Source organism: Melanostigma gelatinosum (assembly GCF_949748355.1).
Source record: "Melanostigma gelatinosum genome assembly, chromosome: 4".
Classification (NCBI taxonomy): domain Eukaryota; kingdom Metazoa; phylum Chordata; class Actinopteri; order Perciformes; family Zoarcidae; genus Melanostigma; species Melanostigma gelatinosum.
The window spans coordinates 30,369,372-30,389,637 of record NC_136637.1 but is presented as its reverse complement, the minus strand read 5'-3'; the positions used below and the strand labels follow the sequence as shown (position 1 = coordinate 30,389,637).

General features: G+C 46.3%; 1 protein-coding gene across 1 annotated transcript in view; it reads right to left on the bottom strand.

The window, feature by feature from the left end:
• slc9a7 (solute carrier family 9 member 7) overlaps nt 1–18,784 on the bottom strand; it is a 20,623-nt gene extending 1,839 nt beyond the window's left edge. The window contains 17 exon segments of the mRNA XM_079267500.1: nt 3,557–3,662; nt 4,599–4,681; nt 5,205–5,268; nt 8,218–8,280; nt 10,121–10,274; nt 10,363–10,474; nt 10,946–11,059; nt 11,520–11,608; nt 12,411–12,523; nt 12,525–12,587; nt 12,589–12,744; nt 13,277–13,382; nt 13,457–13,569; nt 14,031–14,107; nt 15,338–15,415; nt 16,217–16,419; nt 18,436–18,784. Of these exon segments, the coding sequence (XP_079123626.1) occupies nt 3,557–3,662; nt 4,599–4,681; nt 5,205–5,268; nt 8,218–8,280; nt 10,121–10,274; nt 10,363–10,474; nt 10,946–11,059; nt 11,520–11,608; nt 12,411–12,523; nt 12,525–12,587; nt 12,589–12,744; nt 13,277–13,382; nt 13,457–13,569; nt 14,031–14,107; nt 15,338–15,415; nt 16,217–16,419; nt 18,436–18,703 (1,962 nt within the window). The 5' untranslated portion in view covers nt 18,704–18,784.
• Between the last annotated feature and the right edge of the window lie 1,482 nt (nt 18,785–20,266).

The following is a 20,266-nucleotide window of genomic DNA, read 5'->3' as shown; positions in this document are numbered from 1 at the left end:
AGGGACTCACAGACCAGGGACACTCAAAACCTCATGAGGGACTCACAGAGCGGGGACACTCAAAACCTCATGAGGGACTCACAGACCGGGGACACTCAAAACCTCATGAGGGACTCACAGACCAGGGACACTCAAAACCTCATGAGGGACTCACAGAGCGGGGACACTCAAAACCTCATGAGGGACTCACAGACCAGGGACACTCAAAACCTCATGAGGGACTCACAGACCGGGGACACTCAAAACCTCATGAGGGACTCACAGACCAGGGACACTCAAAACCTCATGAGGGACTCACAGACCGGGGACACTCAAAACCTCATGAGGGACTCACAGACCGGGGACACTCAAAACCTCATGAGGGACTCACAGACCGGGGACACTCAAAACCTCATGAGGGACTCACAGACCAGGGACACTCAAAACCTCATGAGGGACTCACAGACCAGGGACACTCAAAACCTCATGAGGGACTCACAGACCGGGGACACTCAAAACCTCATGAGGGACTCACAGACCAGGGACACTCAAAACCTCATGAGGGACTCACAGACCGGGGACACTCAAAACCTCATGAGGGACTCACAGACCAGGGACACTCAAAACCTCATGAGGGACTCACAGACCGGGGACACTCAAAACCTCATGAGGGACTCACAGACCAGGGACACTCAAAACCTCATGAGGGACTCAGAGTTACTTTAATGATATTTTCTTCCCGTTTTATGATGAAATTACTGACGCGTCTGTTTAGTAAACGTATTTAGATTCATGATAGATTCATATCAAATATAAACATAGATTCTCTCGTTACTGTTGACACTAGTTCACCTCTTTAAAGATGGAAACTACGTCTGAGAGTCGGACGGACGAATGCACTGTTGGTTTGGGCCGATGTCGAAAAATGACCTAACCTCCTTTTCCTAACCTCCTTTTCCTAGCCTCCTTTTCCTAGCCTCCTTTTCCTAGCCTCCTTTTCCTAGCCTCTATGGAAAACGTCATGGGCTGACGTTGGTCTACTGTAGAGAAACAACAAAGAAGGACGACAGAAAGTGAAACTACAACATGACCCCATGAAATCTGTTAGCTTAGCATGCATGCTAAATAAAGAGCTCCTTCTGCGAGAGGCTGCTTCACTTGTGTGAAGGAGAGCCGGAGCGGATTCACTCATTCACCATCAAACTGTTCAACATCGATATTTCCTTCGTGCGATAATGTAGATTCAAGCGTTCGGCCTCGCTCGCTTGCTTTTCTTACTTGTTTGTTTCATGTTTGAAGTAAAGAATAAATACTTTATCTAAAGGAAGGTCCAGTGTTTCCTATGCTAAGGAAATAGGAAAGGAAGCATTGAAGCACTTCTCCTCAACATTTAGAGGATTCAGACATGTCTTATCATTGCCTCTCAGCGAGGAACCGTCTGCAGCACACGTCTGTTTATTGACATCAAATGAGTTCATTCTCAAAGCTATTCAGCCTGAAATCGATTTTCTACAACCACATTTCAAGAAGTTCTAGGATTTGAGGTTATTGTTGGTGGAACATTTTTACTTCCTCCACATATTTCATAATATCCATAACCGAAGCGGAAGCAGCTGTATTTAATCCCCCCCCCCCCCCAGGACCGGCCTGATTATACAGCAACATCCAGCTGCAGCAGACCAGAGAGGAAGCGTTTACGGACAAAAGGCTTCCGACTCATTTCAATGACCCGTCAGACTACTTTGTGGCAAAAAAAAGAATTATTAAAAAATGTGATGTGGAGTTAATAAGCCACCAGTGCCGGGCTCTCAGAACGCAGCATGAATCCAGGTTAAAGTGTGAGCGGCTCTGAACACTGCTCGCCATTGAGGCTGAAACGGGTCGTTTGTGCCGTCTGAATGCAGAAAAGGCTCCGAAGGCCTCGCTGCTTTCTGTGTTCGCTGGCAGGAACGGAGAATACTTTGACAGTATTTCTGTTCTCCCGAGAGAAAAAGCCTTCAGTATTCACAGAGAGCCTCCTGAGGCCATCGGGGGGGGGGGGGGGGGCACCATGGACCTTATTTCAGAAAGAATATGTATGATCGTCAACGGGGAAATACAAATATTATTTTGAGTCCATTTGAATTATGCCATGAATTAAACATGTGATGTTTGACCTCCGATTCTTTAAAGAGAAGCTTCACGTGTTAAAGCTGCATTCTCGCTAGTGTCCACCAGGGGGCGACTCCTCTGGTTGTATAGAAGTCTATAGAAAATGACTCTACTTCTCTCTTGATTTATTACCTCAGTAAACATTGTAAACATGAGTTTATGTCTCAATCTCTAGTTTCAAGTCTTCTTCAATACAGCATGATGTTCATTTAGTACATTATGGTCCATTTAGAGTCACACAGACCAATATTCACTTCCTGTTCACAGGTTGCAAAAAAACAAGATGTCGACGGCAAAATCGTCGAACTCGAGGTTTCAAAACATCCACAAACAAGTAACGACACAATTAAAACGTCAACTTCTTATTTACACTCCGCGTTTAAAAGATAATTTTAAACATCAAAAAAGTTCCAAATTGTCGTAAAACTGATAATTCATAATTAGAAAGACGACACATTCAAAAGGGTTGTAAGTGTCTCAATCGTTCCTTCTCTTCCCGGATAAGCTGAGATTTAACGTTACAGTTGTGAAAAGGAACATAGCTAAGCTAGCCAGTGAAGCTAATGGCAGTGTTGGTGTAACGTACATTGTGAGAAAGCGGTTCCACACAAAACTAAACAACATTCAGACAAATCTACCACAAACAGACATTTTCTTGACATGCAAGATGATCTTTTAAGTGTACAAACATCATTCAAAGCACGATTCAAACGTGATCAAAAAACTATTTCCTGTTCACTGTTGTGACATTTTTGTTTTACTTCAGAAGAGGGCGGGACTTTCCCTCTCTGTACTTTTGTCATCTGAAACATTCCTAAAATGAAGCTTTTTTTATTCTAACAGCACCAGAACATATTTCCTGGTACGTTAACGTATTGTCGTCCGTCTCAGACGAGCTGAAGGACGACCGGCGTTCTAGTGACGACGCGTAAGAAGCTGCTAAATTCAGAGGTGCGTTCACGGACTTACTTTATATCAGAGAACTAAACGTTAAAATCTCTTCAGCAACATATTCACAAAACAGGAAGTGAACAAATCTAATTAAGATATTTTGGGGAACAGATACACGAGAGAGATTCGGGGTGGGAATCGCCAGAGAGCTCACGATACGATATTATCACGATACTCTGAGTATTGTGATAACATATATTGCGATTTATTACTTTTTTCAACTTCACATTATGTCCCCAAAGGAAAACTGTGTCAACATGTTTTATCCGAGTTCTTTCTGATGTCTCTCTTTGTTTCGACCAACTTTCTCACGCAGGCTGACCCGGCACCTCTGCTGACCTCACCAGAAAACAACTCGGCACCATCTAGCATCACTCTGCTGCATCGACCCCCCCTAAGAGATATCAACCTTGCATCAAACGGTTCCTGCAGTAGCCAGGTTCTCTACAGCGGAACATCTGGACGCGGCGCTCACCTCGTAGGCCTGGCGGCTGGTCAGACAGCTGGCCAGCGGGCCGCAGGAGGCCGGCAGCGTGGCGGTGAGAGGCGGGCCGCTGTGGGTCAGGATGGGCTTCAGGTAGCTGAACGGGCGTTAAGGAAAACCAGCTGGATCATCAGCGGCTCACTCATCACTCACGCTTCATACGTCGGTTAGAAGCCCATCAACGAGAACGTTTGGGTTGCCACAGCAAGAAGAAGCCCTCGCTGCCTCAAGTCATCGTTTTACTCCTGCAATAACTAAATACTATTGTATCTGTACTATTGTACACTAACATTTGAAACAGTCAACCTGAGCGCTGCTCATATTAAAGGCTTAAACTGTCTTTCTTTCTTTCTTTCTTTCTTTCTTTGTTTCTCTTTATGTTGAGGTCTGTTGTAGAACTCTGAGCCCTCTTCACTTGTTCGGTGACGTTTATTATTATTTTCGGAACTTCTTGTGAAGCGTGAATGAAGCCATCCGGCTCTGAGAGCGTTGCCGTGACACCTGATACAACACTGTGTGGCTAATCCAGCAGGAAGCGGTTCAACCTGCCGCTGGACTCTGAACAACAGACCGTGCAGCAATAAAACATCAAATGATGAATTATGTTTTAATGCGCTGACGACTGCCAGCAGCATCTATTTGGAGCTGAAGTCTTCTGTGAGCAGCTGAGGGTAGCAATCATTTTGGGGATGCTTGGCAGCAGAGCGGGCTCATGTTTGTAATTAGTCAGGCTGCATTGCATTCTGGGAATAAACTCATGAATGCCCAGCTCAAGTGGTCGGGTCACCGGTCCCTTTGAGGAGAGAGGCTCTCCAGAACATGTTAACTTCTGCTGTGCTGGGACACGAGAGGAATCCAACCTGGAATTAAATATGAATAATATCCAACAAGTATGAGAGACAAAACGGCCGGGAGAACCAGGAGAACCAGGAGAACCAGGAGAACCGCTGCGGTTCCGATGAGGAGTCGATGCTTCGTGTGTTAAAGCTGCATTCTCTCCACTGTCCACCAGGGTCAGGTACAGAAAGGATACTTGTGATCGAAGGTGTACCAGAGTCTGAAGAGCCACGCGCTCTCCTGTTTCGTTTTACTCTGTCCGTCGGCCTCGGAGCTCTCCTGGAGAAACACAACAACACACACGTTCTCACCGCGTTCTCACACACGTTCTCACCGCGTTCTCACACACGTTCTCACACACGTTCTCACATGGATGCAACATGGTCATCATCAGGCTGAACCCCCCCCCCCCCCCATCCCTTCTGGTCGAGCTTTGTTCGTTAGCGCTCTCAGAACCAGAGTCCCTGGTCAGTCCCTGGTCTTCAGACTCGCTGGCTGAGCTTCAGCGTTAAATTGAAGTCGTGGCTGTTCGAGAGGTCAGCGCTGCTTTATGGCTCACTACTTCCTGTCTTCTCTAAACTCGTCTAAATATTCAGGTTTTAGCGGAGGGCATGCGTGTGAAGCAGTGAGCAGCAGACTGGCTAAATGACACGGCTTTGGTTTTCATTCTCTTCAACTCATCCGGGCCTTCCTCTGGTTCCTGAGGGAACACGGGAGAGTAACTGACATACAGACGGTGTTTTTTGAGGGTGAAGAATTCCTTTAAAGCGAACAATGAATCAGTATTGGATGAGCGCCTCACCCCCTGGAGGACCTGGAAGCTGTCTCCACAGGGCTGCTGGTCTTGATCTGGATCCACACCGACCCTGAAACACACAAAGAAACCATCAAACACCTCTGAAGTAACGACGCCGCGGCTCGACGCCGCGGCTCGACGCCGCGGCTCGACGCCGCGGCTCGACGCCGCGGCTCGACGCCGCGGCTCGACGCCGCGGCTCGACGCCGCGGCTCGACGCCGCGGCTCGACGCCGCGGCTCGACGCCGCGGCTCGACGCCGCGGCTCGACGCCGCGGCTCGACGCCGCGGCTCGACGCTGCGGGTGAGATGACAGTCAGCACTTGTACGTCTGTAGTTTCTTCTTCTTGGTTTGTGGTCGACTTGATGACTGCAGAGGTCTTCTCTTTGAAAGCCCACACAAGGTGCCGAGCGTTCCACCTTTCAGTGATCATTTAATCCGACAGACAGAAGCAGCGAGGAGCTGAAGGATATTACACAGACGGGTTTGAGATTTACGACACCGATGAGAAGCGTTTTGGCTCGCGACGCAAAAAAACAACACAAAACCACATTCGTGTAGAACAGACGAAGTTCTCACCGAAATCCCCCTCAGGTCCCCCCCGACCCCGAGACACACATTCAGCATGCAGGAAGTGAAGACGCCGTCATGTGATTGAACCCTTTCATGTTCCTCGACAGCCATGAATCTGAATAACAGAACTTCCAGTCGGTGATTTCCCACCAGACAGTCTCCTCCTGCAGCAGGAACAACATCCAGCGACGGATTACGTTTTAATAACGCTGAGGAACAACAAAGTCATAGCTGTGGTTGAAACATGAGCCAGCGATTCTCTTTCATCTGGACGAGAAGATCGATGCCGCTCTCAATGTCTCTGTAACATAAAGCTAAAGCAGCTAGTTAGCTTAGCACAACGGCGCAGCGGGGGAAATAGCTAGCCTCGCTCTTCTGGTTGCAAAATACCAAGATGGCGACGGCCAGAGTCCAAGACAGCAACAAAACAAGATGGCGACGGCCAAAAAAACTAAATGGTGAACTCAAGGCTTCAAAACTGTCGTCTACAAACAGATGGGCGACGCCACAGAGACCACAGAGACCAGAGAGACCACAGAGACCACAGAGACCAGAGAGACCACAGAGACCACAAAGACCACAAAGACCACAGAGACCACAAAGACCAGACAGACCACAAAGACCACAGAGACCACAAAGACCAGAGAGACCACAGAGACCACAGAGACCAGAGAGACCACAAAGACCAGAGAGACCACAAAGACCAGAGAGACCACAGAGACCACAGAGACTACAGAGACCACAGAGACCACAGAGACCAGAGAGACCACAGAGACCACAGAGACCACAGAGACCACAGAGACCACAGAGACCACAGAGACCAGAGAGACCACAAAGACCAGAGAGACTACAGAGACCACAGAGACCACAGAGACCAGAGAGACCACAGAGACCACATACACTGCTTATGTCTATGGGGGTCACGCGTCGGCCTGTTTCTTGGCCACTTAGCTGTTTCCACTCTTTGTGCTAAGCTAACCAGCTGCTGTCAGTTAGCTTCAAGTTCTTTAAACTGACCCCCCCCCCCCCATGGGGTCTCTTACTAACAGGAGGCTTAAACGCAACACAAGCAGATTTCAAGACTTCTAATTGACATAAGCTGTGGAGTGTAATCCGCCCAGAGGCCTCTGCAGAGACGTTCAGGAGGACTCGTGTTATCTTTAGACGTTGCCATGACAGCAGAGGGAATCTCCTCCGACTGCTCACCCGCTTGAGGAGGAGCAGGTTTGTGCGTGTCCGTCTGGTTGTGAAAGGAGAAAGTCCGACGACACAAACGCACTCGTGTGCACTCAGAGGATCTTCAGGGGGCGGAGCTCACATGGAGGTCAAAGAAATGCAGAAACTAGGAAGGCTCTGAGATCCAGACCCAGCAGAGAGGACCACAGCACGGCTTCCTGTAATAAGAAGCCTTCACGCATGTTCCCACTGACCGACCTCTCATCCTCACAACGTTCCCTCCTCTCCTGAAACCCGTCGGATATTCCTCACGAGCACATTCCCTCTCAGCGTTTCTGTGCTCGGAGACGTGCGACCCTCAGTCAGAAGTGGAGGAACGCCTTCTGGCTCAGCAGCAGCTCTCGGTTTCGTTCTTGACTTCCTGTTGAGTCACACATGTCTGTCAGTGTGTGATTTGTTCTTTGCACGCCGGTGAGAAGAGAGAGCCTGGTGGACCGTTCAGTCTGCAACAAAACAGGAGACGGACTCGGGTTTCACGTCACCCGGAGACAGAAAGAGAGTCGTGAACCAGAGCGCGCTGGTGACGCAGTCACGGAAACATCACTGCTGAACATCACATCTACGTTTGTTTTATTCTGACACCAACCATCCAATTCATATGACTAGCACGGCATGTTCTTAAGGGATCGTTCAGGAACAATAAATCAGTCGGTTCACGTACATTTAGAAGATCTCGCTGTCAGACAGAGATCTTGGTTTTCGGCCGTTGTTCTCTTTGTTTGTTCATGTGTGACTTGTATGAACCAGAATTAACCCTTTAAAACACCAAAGTCACACATAAATCAAACAAACCTAATCAAGGCAGAGGTAGAATCAGTGTGAGTGAATGAGTCTGGTGTGTTTGTAGATCATAGATAACAGCTTCATTCCCTCAGAAAGGTCTGTGTGACAGCAAGCTGAAGAGCTGAAGACATTCTGAATACAGCTTCACTTCAACTGAGAGACATTCTGTGAGGAGTGAACATACGTCCACAGCAGAACATCACTTTGCTCCCGTGCTGGTTCTCCTGTCTGTTCTATCAACTCATCTACTGCAGGAGAACCCTGACTGTGGAGGAGAACCTCACACACACACACACAGAACACCAGGACTGTCTCTTTAAGGATCAGTACTCAAAACAGAAGTAAACAGTGAGAAGAAAAGTTCCCCATCTGAAGCAACCACACACCATCTTGCCCATCACCAGCTACAGCAGTGAGATGGAGATACCTGCAGTACTCCCACTGGCCACGCTGCCGCCGCTCTTCCTGCAAAGCTTTGCTGTCCCCAACTCTGTCACGTCATAAACACATCCAGCACGTTAGAGTGTGAGAAAACATCTGTATCACACTATGAACAGCTGGAACGCTCAGTGTGAGCGCCACATTAGACAGACGGGGATCATACGTTTCTGAAATGTCATGTTTAAATATGCAAATGAGGCATTATGTAATGGTAACTTTTGTAACATTTAGTAGAACTCTACAGATAAATGTGACACTAATAAGAACAATAAGGACACGGCTCATGTCTGCCCGCCATGCTCCACATGTCCCGGTTACCATGGCAACGGGGGGGCTAACACACAACGGCTCCCGCTCGGCCCGAGGAGGCGCTTCTCATATTAAACGGAGCTCGTTGTCCTCAGGACGCCTCTGCCTGCCGTCACACATCATAACCCGCTTCATCCCGAGACATGGAGCCTCCCTCCCAGTGCATTGTGGTCCGGCAACAAGCAGACGAGACCCACAGGGGAACGGGATGCGGCTTCACCTCCGGCTCAGTGACGACCGCGATGTGAGCTGCTTTTATGATTCACTACGACAATGAACTGATCGACTTTGGGATTTTATTTTGTGCTGTGAAGGTGAAGAACGCGTCAGAGCACCGACACACGGACGCTTTCAATAGTTTAAAGATGCTCTTCTTTGGGTCGCCTGATTTTTATATGTAATTTAAAGTCAAATATACATCAAATAAAAATACAACCAATAATAAGTCATTCGATTTCAAGTCGTGATAAACTAAAACAGGCCACTGCCGAATGAAAGGTTGTAGTTTATTATTTGTAATTTGTGTATTTATTTTATATTTTCTGGAAACTGAATACGTTTCTACTTTGCACTGTCGATGTTGATTGTTGTTAAATATTACGCATCTCCCGTCATGTCACATTCCTTGCATGTTCAACATACATGACAATAAACGGTTCTGATTACACCGTCATGCTTTTTACAATCATTTCTTTAATTCAACAACAGAAGGAAGACTGTAGAGTGTGACGTGTAATCAGCAACACCTTTTCCTTCACATAAAATATAAGTATAAATATAAATAAGTCCCAAACGACAAATATTACACAAACATTTGTTGATCATCTTATTTTGTTTTCATCCGTTTAGTGGACTGAACACTCATTTGAAATGTTTTCCACAGATGAACTCCTGACTGTCCGAATCTTTGCTTTTATTAGTTGTAAGCTGTTCAGACTGATGACGCGGCTCCTGTTAGTCAGATTCATCCGTCATACAAGTTATTCAGTTGATAAGTTAAGACTTTTAGAGAAAGATGAGTTATGGGCCTTTTATATTGATCTAATTTATGGACTAAATATGATTAACGTTGTTTATGAACTGGTTCTATGTGCGGAGATATTTTGTACAGTTGTTGATGGAAGAACGTCAGAGATCTCTGGCTGCACCTCCTGGACGACTCGGTTCCACCGGAGACTCGAGGATCATTTATGAAGCAAACGTCTCAGGAGTACCGACGGCATCCTTACGATGTTAATGCTTCTAGATTATTCTTCACCAACTAAGAAAAGACTCAACGGGGACTTATTATTCTTTCATGTAAACAAGTCTCTTGTGCAGCGATGCAAGAAGTTCTAAATTCTTTGAAATACATTCTCATCTAAACAATCATCCTTTACCGACGCCCCTGTTCTTACGACCCTGTTCTTACGACCCTTTACCGACGCCCCTTTACCGACGCCCCCGTTCTTAATCATCCTTTATTAATCATCCTTTATTAATCATCCTTTATTAATCATCCTTTATTAGTTGTGAGGACTTCGATGTATTTAAGATGAGATCCAGATTTTTCTTCAAACATTAAATAATAGTTCGGTCACCTGATGTGTAGCCATGACAACATGGGCGTCGTCCCGCCCCCAAACACCCAGACGGTGAAGAAGACGATGAGCAGCGTGGTGGTGAACATCATCTGGCGGGCGTACGTGGCCGTGTCCCGGATGGCCAACGCGAACGCCATCGCACCACGCAGACCTGCAGAGGATCACATCCAGGAATCATCCAATCACATCAGAGCTGCAGCGAGTCGTCGACGAGTGAGGAAATGACGTGATCTCCATACCTGCAAACATCATCATGTGCTGGAAGTTGCCCTTGATCTTGTGCCTCCTGCCGAGGTTGAGCAGGAAGGACAGCGGGTAAATGTTCAGCGCTCTGCCGATGAATATGGACGTCTGACAGGCAGGTTAAGAAGTCTTTGGAGAGATTCAGGGAATGTGTGCGTTACTGAACGGGGGCTACCGGGCACAGGACCAGGACCCCCCCGACCCCTCACCTATAAAACACCACTCAAAGAGACACGGCACACAATGACCACAGAGAGACACAAAGAGACACAAAACCAAAACAAAGACGCAATAAATACTACAAAGAGATTCAAAATGACTACAAGGAGAAACACAACATCTACACAAAGAACCCAGAAGAGACACAAAAAGAGGCGACGCAACGATAACGTCCTGCTCACATGAAGGCGAGGCGGTGACCCGTTGGCTCATAATCCAGTCATGCTGATGGACGATGTCTTTCTGGATGTAAATAGCACAGAACTCTGGGACATCACAGCAGACTGAAGGTACTTCGGCCCAGTTCTGCAGGTGTGGAGCTATTTCAGTTCTACCAGAGAGAAAGTCACAGAAGGATACGAAAGCCCCGACGATGAAGATGGGGCTGAAGATGTGATTCTGGAAGGTGAAGAGAGCCAAACCCATGTAGGAGAAGATGAAGTTCTCAGCCAGGAAGTGAAGGACCTCGAACAGCTGCAGGGAGAAATATCATATTCATCATCAACGACATTTAGAAACAGCAAGAACAGAAACAAAAGCATGACTCTACAGGTGAATAGGGTCACATGACCTCATCGATATCACCATGAAACTTCATCACTCACATTAAGAGGAGGATTTATTGTGTTACAAGTTTTCTGAAATGTGACGTTTAAATATGTAAATGAGGCGTTATGTGATGTTAACTTTTGGTGAATTTAGTAGAAATCTACAGACGTAAACAGACAAAGTATAAAATAAATGTTTTATTTCCTCTCGTCTGACAGAAGACGAGTTATGGAACCAGTTCTTTGCAATGTTTACTTTCTAAAAGTGAAGATTCTTGTCATGTTGTACATGTGTAGTCTGCTAGAATACTTGGAACACTGGTCCCTGAACACCAGATGAAGGTCACAGCAGGCCGCTCATGGGGGGGGGGGGGGTCAGAAGGTACCTGCTTGGTGCGCTTGTTGGACTCTGCAGAGAGGTTGTTGTGGGTGTAGTGAGCCTGCGTGATGCCACAGAACAGCACGGCCACGACGCCTGGAGTCAAACAATCAGCTCGTTACTGGGAGTCACATGATCCGTTTAATGTCACGTCCTGTTCAGTTTAAACTGCTCATCATGACGTCATTCAGCACAATCAACAGCTCGGAATTTAAAGAATTATAACTTTATCTGCAGAAACAGTCAGATATTTAACAACTGAAGCTTCATCTGAAGAGTAACTGTCATAAAATATGATGGCATTTAACAGGAAGGGAAGTCTCATAAAAGATGCATTTGAGTTGCATTGTGGGAAATGTATTATCTCGGGCTTTTGGATGTCTCGGCTACTTCAATGTTGACTATTTTCTTAATCGGTCTCTTGAAAGTTTCCCTTTTAAAGATGTGATGGCGAATAAAAAGGCTCGTGAACCAACTAATAACAACGTAAGTACAGAAGAAGACAAAGTGTGGAGAGATAATAAGCTTTGGCTTCACCAAAATATTGTTTCTCACATCCTTCACAACAATATGTGAAATGTCTGAAAAGATGTGAAAAATGTCAGAGAAATGTGTATGAATTTCCAAATAAATATGTAAATATATGTCAAGAAATACATGAAAAATTACAGAAAACTGTCCCAAAAATAATTCTAAAAAATAGTTAAAAGTATGTGAAAAATATTTTTTTAATGTGTGAAAATATGTCAAAACAAACGAAAGAATTCAAAACAATGTCCGGAAAGAAATGTGTGAAAAATGTTCACAAGAGGTCAGAAGAATACATTTATGAATATGAAAAACAATACGTGAATATATGTCCAGAAATGCGTGAGAAATATTCAAATATCCAAAATACCTGTGAACCCGCAGGCTTCAGCCAGCAGGAAGGTGCTCCAGGACATGAGGAAGAAGAGCGCCGTCTCCAGCAGCGGGAAGCAGTGCAGCTTGGTGAACTTGGTGACGTGAGAGTCGAGTTAAAGACATCAACAGAGTTCTAGAACTCACCTGCTGTCCAACATGTTCAAAGAGGTCTGAGACTGAAGGATATGAGAGCGGTGACGACCGCTGTGGCTGCACCCATCACGAAGGAGCCGCTGAAAATACCCAGGAACACCCCCACCGACTTGAAGAAGGCCGAGGCATCGAACGTGTGCGTGTTGGTGCCGCTGGGCTGGTACGCCATGATAGACCTGAGCACAGAGACACGCATTAAAGCCAGGAACGAAGCAATCAATGAGGTTTGAATGGACTCACCTCCTCGTGATGGAGGACGAGGAGGAAATCATTTCTGTTCATTTAATGAAACACAATAATAGTTTGTTAACCCTTTGTGCCTCACTTTAAAAACAGTATAATAACAGCATGTCAAATTATATTCAATAAAGCAGAAAAGCGACGACATCACATAAAGGCCAATTTGTTCGTCTGTTAAAACCTGTGAGAAGACAAACTTTCAAAATCAAATCAAATAAAAAATGATTCCACAGGAATCACAGACAAAATGATGGAAACAGTTAAAATTCCACTGGTGACGCTCCGTTGTTTTGAAGTAAATACATCGTCAGTATGTGCTTCGTAGTATCTCCAGCAGAGGGAGGCAGAGGGCCGTCCAGAGGAGCAGCTGAAGCTCTCACTTCAGTGTTGAATTTCACCATCGGGAGGAAAAAGGAGGTCGGGAGCCTCAGACGTTGATCTGGTGGAGGCGGCGGGAAAGGGACTCACGAGGAAAGCACGATGGCCACCGCGTCGTTCATCACGCTCTCTCCGAACAGCAGAGCGTACAGATCCCCGTCAGCGTGGAGCTCGTTGAAGATGGCCAACACCGTCACTGCACACATTTAAAACACGGCGTTGGCTCATCCGCTCGCTCGCAAACTGCTGACGCGGCGCGTGGTCACGTACCCGGGTCTGTGGCCGACATGATGGCTCCGAAGAAGAGGCAGTCGGTGTAGTAGAACTTGTCGGTCAGCTGTCCGACCATCTGCATGAGTTTGACCACACCGTACATCAGATTCCTGAGGACAGACAGAGCTTCATCTTTAGAGACAGGGTTGGTCATCTTCTTCAGAAACATGTTTCATGTTTTTATTGAAATTCTTATTTCGGCAATCAATGAATCAAAATCTGTGAGAAAGAAACGAGAACAATCTGTTTCTGAGGCTGAAATAAGACGACTCATCATTTCATCCAGAACCAAAGGAACGCTTCAATGGGCTACCTGTCTGTCTGCCTGCCTGTCTGTCACTCACTGCTCGTCTTCCTCCAGCTTCTCTCTTAACAGCAGCCATGTTGTTTGTTTACATTCTTCATGATAATTTGGGGGCGTGTCTTAGAGGACTGATGAAGTCTTGGAGACTTTTAAACACTTTGAGCTCAGAGTTACACCACTGAGCTGAGCGTACAGGCCGGATCACTTGTTAGATCTACGTCACCAACCCCACCTTCACGGCTTCACGAGCAGAAAGTAGAAACTCACCCGATAACAAAACAAGAGACCGCAGTGCCCAGAAACGCATAAGTGATGATCGAGCCCAGATTCCTGAAGAAGTGCCTCTGGAAAAGGAAACACACACTTTAGTTTAACTAGAGCGTGAACTTATACTTCCTGAACTTATGAACCAAACACAACAAGTCAGTGACGGGGGGGGGGGGGGGGGGGGGGGGGGTGACTCCCTGTCAAACACATTCCTCTGTCTGACCGGTTATAAAACAAACAGCACCACGCACACGCACACGCACACGCACACGCACACACGTTCCTCCAGTCATCTAAAGCTGATTAACTGACTCAACACTTTAACTACAAACTGTTCACATGATTCTACTACATATGCTCAGAGTGGCCGAGCTCACGTGACTTCCTGTTTCCTGCTTCCTGCTTCCTGTGGCCGTTTGTTTGACTCATCAAAAACCATCTGGAGTCAAAGTACAGCCTGTCGAATGAGTAGAAGGAGCGTGTAGTACACACAGAGTAGAAGGAGCGTGTAGTACACAGAGTAGAAGGGGCGTGTAGTACACACAGAGTAGAAGGAGCGTGTAGTACACACAGAGTAGAAGGAGCGTGTAGTACACACAGAGTAGAAGGAGCGTGTAGTACACACAGAGTAGAAGGAGCGTGTAGTACACACAGAGTAGAAGGAGCGTGTAGTACACACAGAGTAGAAGGAGCGTGTAGTACACACAGAGTAGAAGGAGCGTGTAGTACACACAGAGTAGAAGGAGCGTGTAGTACACACAGAGTAGAAGGAGCGTGTAGTACACACAGAGTAGAAGGAGCGTGTAGTACACACAGAGTAGAAGGAGCGTGTAGTACACAGAGTAGAAGGAGCGTGTAGTACACACACAGTAGAAGGGGCGTGTAGTACACACAGAGTAGAAGGAGCGTGTAGTACACACAGAGTAGAAGGAGCGTGTAGTACACACAGAGTAGAAGGAGCGTGTAGTACACACAGAGTAGAAGGAGCGTGTAGTACACACAGAGTAGAAGGAGCGTGTAGTACACAGAGTAGAAGGAGCGTGTAGTACACAGAGTAGAAGGAGCGTGTAGTACACACAGAGTAGAAGGAGCGTGTAGTACACAGAGTAGAAGGAGCGTGTAGTACACAGAGTAGAATGAATAAATAAATAAATAAATCAATAAAGTAGAATATAACAGAGACACCTCAGAGCTTTCCCAAAAAAAACAACATGCAGCTGGACAACAATGGAAAGCAGAACTTGCTGTCGCTGTCAGAGGGTTTTGATTTGCCAGTTAAAGAGTCAGAGAGGAAACGAAAGCCTCACCTTCTTCAGACTGTACCCGGCGTGGAAAATAATTGGCGGTAGCAAAATGTTGAAGAATACTTCAGGGTCAAAGGTCACCTGGGAACAAAGAAGATGGTTTTCAGATGAACTACAGAGACTCCTTCCTGCCGGCCGTTAGCTTGCGCCGCATGCCGTTAGCTTGCGCAGCATGCCGTTAGCTTGCGCAGCATGCCGTTAGCTTGCGCAGCATGCCGTTAGCTTGCGCAGCATGCCGTTAGCTTGCGCAGCATGCCGTTAGCTTGCGCAGCATGCCGTTAGCTTGCGCAGCATGCCGTTAGCTTGCGCAGCATGCCGTTAGCTTGCGCAGCATGCCGTTAGCTTGCGCAGCATGCCGTTAGCTTGCGCAGCATGCCGTTAGCTTGCGCAGCATGCCGTTAGCTTGCGCAGCATGCCGTTACCTTGCGCCGCATGCCGTTACCTTGCGCCGCATGCCGTTACCTTGCGCCGCATGCCGTTACCTTGCGCCGCATGCCGTTACCTTGCGCCGCATGCCGTTACCTTGCGCCGCATGCCGTTACCTTGCGCCGCATGCCGTTACCTTGCGCCGCATGCCGTTACCTTGCGCCGCATGCCGTTACCTTGCGCCGCATGCCGTTACCTTGCGCCGCATGCCGTTACCTTGCGCCGCATGCCGTTACCTTGCGCCGCATGCCGTTACCTTGCGCCGCATGCCGTTACCTTGCGCAGCATGCCGTTACCTTGCGCAGCATGCCGTTACCTTGCGCAGCATGCCGTTACCTTGCGCAGCATGCCGTTACCTTGCGCAGCATGCAGTTACCTTGCGCAGCATGCCGTTACCTTGCGCAGCATGCCGTTACCTTGCGCAGCATGCCGTTACCTTGCGCAGCATGCCGTTACCTTGCGCAGCATGTCGTTCTGCTCCACGTTGTGGATCTCTCTGGAGTTGATCTCCCCTTTCAGTGTGTACTCAAAGAACTTCCCGCTGACGTTGAGCAGCACGGTGCTGACCGGTCCGACCTTCAGCGAGCAGCTCGGCGGCGTCTTGTTGTGGTAGCTGGTGGCGGGGATGCCGTACCGCAGGATCACACCGACCAGCAGACCTGAGGAGAACCCGAGGAGAGAACAGTCAATTAAACACACCTTCATTGTTCCCGAGACGCAGACATCGGTACACAATATCAATGTGTGAGATGATAAACCAGCAGAGGACACAACGTCCACGGTGACTGGAAGATTAAAAACTTTGTGAACTGTTTGGTTTTAGACATGTTACAAACGCCACCATCCAAAATACAACACGCAGACGCAGCAGAGCACAGAAAGGAAGAGAGACGAGAGCAGAAGGGCCGAGGCCGGCGGTTAGAGAACAGAAATCCTCTGATCAGGGGACGCAAAGCAGTCCGTTAACCACACACTCTCTCTCACACTCTCTCTCTCACACACTCTCACACACTCTCACACACTCTCACACACTCTCACACACTCAGCTCGTGGGAGGTTCTTTGTTAACAGGAAGTACCATGAAAGGAAGATGAGCATCTGATGCCCGTCCTGTAATAAATCTTGATCTTTCTTTAAACTCGAGTCACTGATTTGTCTTGATCGTCCTGCCACAATAATCTCATTAAACAGACTCAACTCGCAAAGTGTTTTTCTGCAGAATCTGCTCTTTATACAGCAAATCAATATTGGAACAATGTTTCCAGTCGGCAGCTCTTGTATACTGGTGATGGTCCACATCGTGACCTGACACTGTGGCCGGTTTGACTCCATCAAAGTGAAGACCACTGGTGACATGAATGTTTATTCATGCAGAGGAAAACCACATGTGGAAAAGGTAAATCTCTGCTGTAACAATACTGTAGGTTCCTGTTGAACCAGCTGCTGCTAAATGGAACTACAACACAGGAGCTCAGCTCACTTTCTGAGCAAAGTGTCCTCGTCATGTGACGTCTGTGGTTAATAAGTGACGGTCTGATCCGCATGTTCTCCTGAGGCGTTGTTTCAGCGGTGACGGTCTGACGTCAGGTGATCAAACACTCTGTTGATCTCTGAACTGCTGATCAGTGAATATTCTGCTCTCGTGAGGACGTCCGTGGAGGAAGACGCAGTAACTCACCGTCACAGAAACACATGACGCAGCTGATCACCAACAGAACCGCTGGTGAGCGCGAGGCTTCGTACCGTTCAGCCGCTCATTCCGTCGCTTGTTTAACAACCGACGTCTGCAGTCGGGCTCATCAACAAAGAGCTCTTAACCATCCTCACCCACCCCTTTAAATACACACATGACACTTTAATAACACACTAAGAGTTTGTTTGTTTATCATATTTTATTGGAAATTGTCATATCTTGTGTTCTTAAATTATGTATTTTACTATATTGCTTATTGTCATACACCAATCACAAACTTACTTTGCAATGAACTGTTTCTGATCTCCAGAAAGAACCAAACAAATATCTCACTGTGGGAACAAACATACCAATCTGATCACAACCAGCTCTGTGTGTATGTATGGAGAGAGAGAGAGAGAGAGAGAGCGAGAGAGAGAGAGAGAGAGAGAGAGCGCGAGAGAGAGAGATAGATAGATAAGAGAGAAGACAGACATCTCTATGGTCCACATCTGCAACTCACATCCAAAAAGAAGAGATGTAAGAGGAAGAGTGTGTATTTTGGGGCGGACTGTCCCTTTAAAAAGATGCATGACGATGTTAGATATTCTTATGTTAAAGGCACCTTAAAACAGCTAATTCATGCAAAACAGATATCTTTTTACTCGGTCTTGTGTCCCATCTTTTCCTCCTTCAGTACTTTGAAAGCTTTAAATATTCAGAGACTCTCTCCAACATCTGTGCACAGTCTGGTGTATTCCAGCGGTGTCAGGAGAGCAGCAGCTGCAGTAATCATCTCATCTCTGACACCTCCGGATAATAACGCTGCACGTGCAGCAGCCGCTTCCAGAAACGATGTGAAATGTGTTCGCACTTCCATCATCTTCAGCTCCACCACTCTGAATCATGCAAAGCCTGCTGCGTGCGTGTGTGTGTGCGCGCGCGTCCGTGTGTGTGCGCGTGTGTGTGTACGTGTTGGAGCGTTAAAACCGACGAGCCTCACCGTAAATCATTGCCAGCCCGGTCTCGTGAAGGAAGCGCACCCTCCGGTGCTTGAAGAGCCAGATGGTGAGAATGGTTAAGGTCAGCAGCAGAATGAACGTCAGCAGGTTGACGCTGTCCTGTCGGTGACTTTCCTCAGCCTCCTTCTCGGTGGTGAGTTCTTCCATTCCGCCGTCCTCCGCCTGCAGCCCGGACACCGCCGCGCTCAGAAGCATCCAGGCGGGCATCATCGTGGTCTTCATCTTCATCATCTTGTTGGTTCTCATCATCGAGCGTCCATTGGTGCAGGATGCTACTGGAGACACGCCGAGGTCTCTATGCCATGTCACTGCTGTAAAGGTGCACACAGCTGCGCTCGAGCGGGGAAACGATCCAGTGCCGTCTGCTGCAGGGTTCAGCCTTTTAAAGCAACACTGCGCCACGCGACGAGAGAGCGCGAGAGGAGCGGAGGAGCGCTGCCTGTGTGGAGGAGACCACATGACACACGGTTCACTTCATATGTATACATATATATACATATATATATATATGTATATATATGTATATATATATATACATATATATATACATATATATATATATGTATATATATATATATATACATATATATATATATATATGTATACATATATATATATATATATATATATATATATATATATGTATACATATATATATATATATATGTATACATATATATATGTATATATATATATACATATATATATGTATACATATATATATATGTATACATATATGTATACATATATGTATACATATATATACATATATATACATATATATACGTATATATATGTATATATATGTATACATATATATATATATATATGTATATATATGTATATATATATACATATATATACATATATATATATATATGTATATATATGTATATATATGTATACATATATATATATATATACATATATATATATATATATATATATATGTATGTATATATATATATATGCAGTATTGCAATTACATTCAACAAACACATGTGTGCGTGCGCGTGTGTGTCCGTGTGCATGTCTGTGCGTGTGTGTGTGCGTCTCCGTTCAACAGTGACCATATACTCAGGGGTTTTATTTGTTTTTCTGCTTGTCATGTTTTTCTGTGTCTTCCTGTGGGGATTTCCAGTTTGTCTCTACTTTATATCTCTCACAGTAGAAATATATTCGGACTATTTCAAGCTACTGAGTCACTGCCGGGAGATTTTGATGAATTTGCAGTTCAGTCGTTCAAAACAGGAAACTCACACAGGCTGAGATTAGATTTTTTAAAATCCTGACTTTTGCAAGAAAAGTACAGATACAACAACATGGTCTTATATAGTAGTACATATATATATTTACACATATATATATATAGTGGGTGAGAGGTGGGATGGTACACGGGAGGGGGGGGGGGGCATTCCCAAGACCTTAAAGCTGCACTAATTAACATTGTCATGTCAGTGGATCCAACTAGGGGCCCTCAACACCCCCGGGGCCCCTAACAAGTCGATCCAGCATGCTTTGTGTCATAATGTGGTGAAACCGAAGGGTTGCTGGTTTCATGCTGATTTAAAGGGCCGGTGTGTAGCATGTTGGGGGATCTGAATATAATAACTATGTTATGTTAACAATGTGTTCATTGTTGTATAATCACCTGAAACCACAGACTGTCTATAAGAAGTGGACGTAGTCATCGAGACGTCACCCACTGGTTTGTGGACGTGTTGAAGCTTTGAGTTCAACGTTTTGGCCGTCGCCATCTTGTTTTTTTTGCAACCAGTGAACAGGAAGTGACCATATATGGACTGAGGAGGA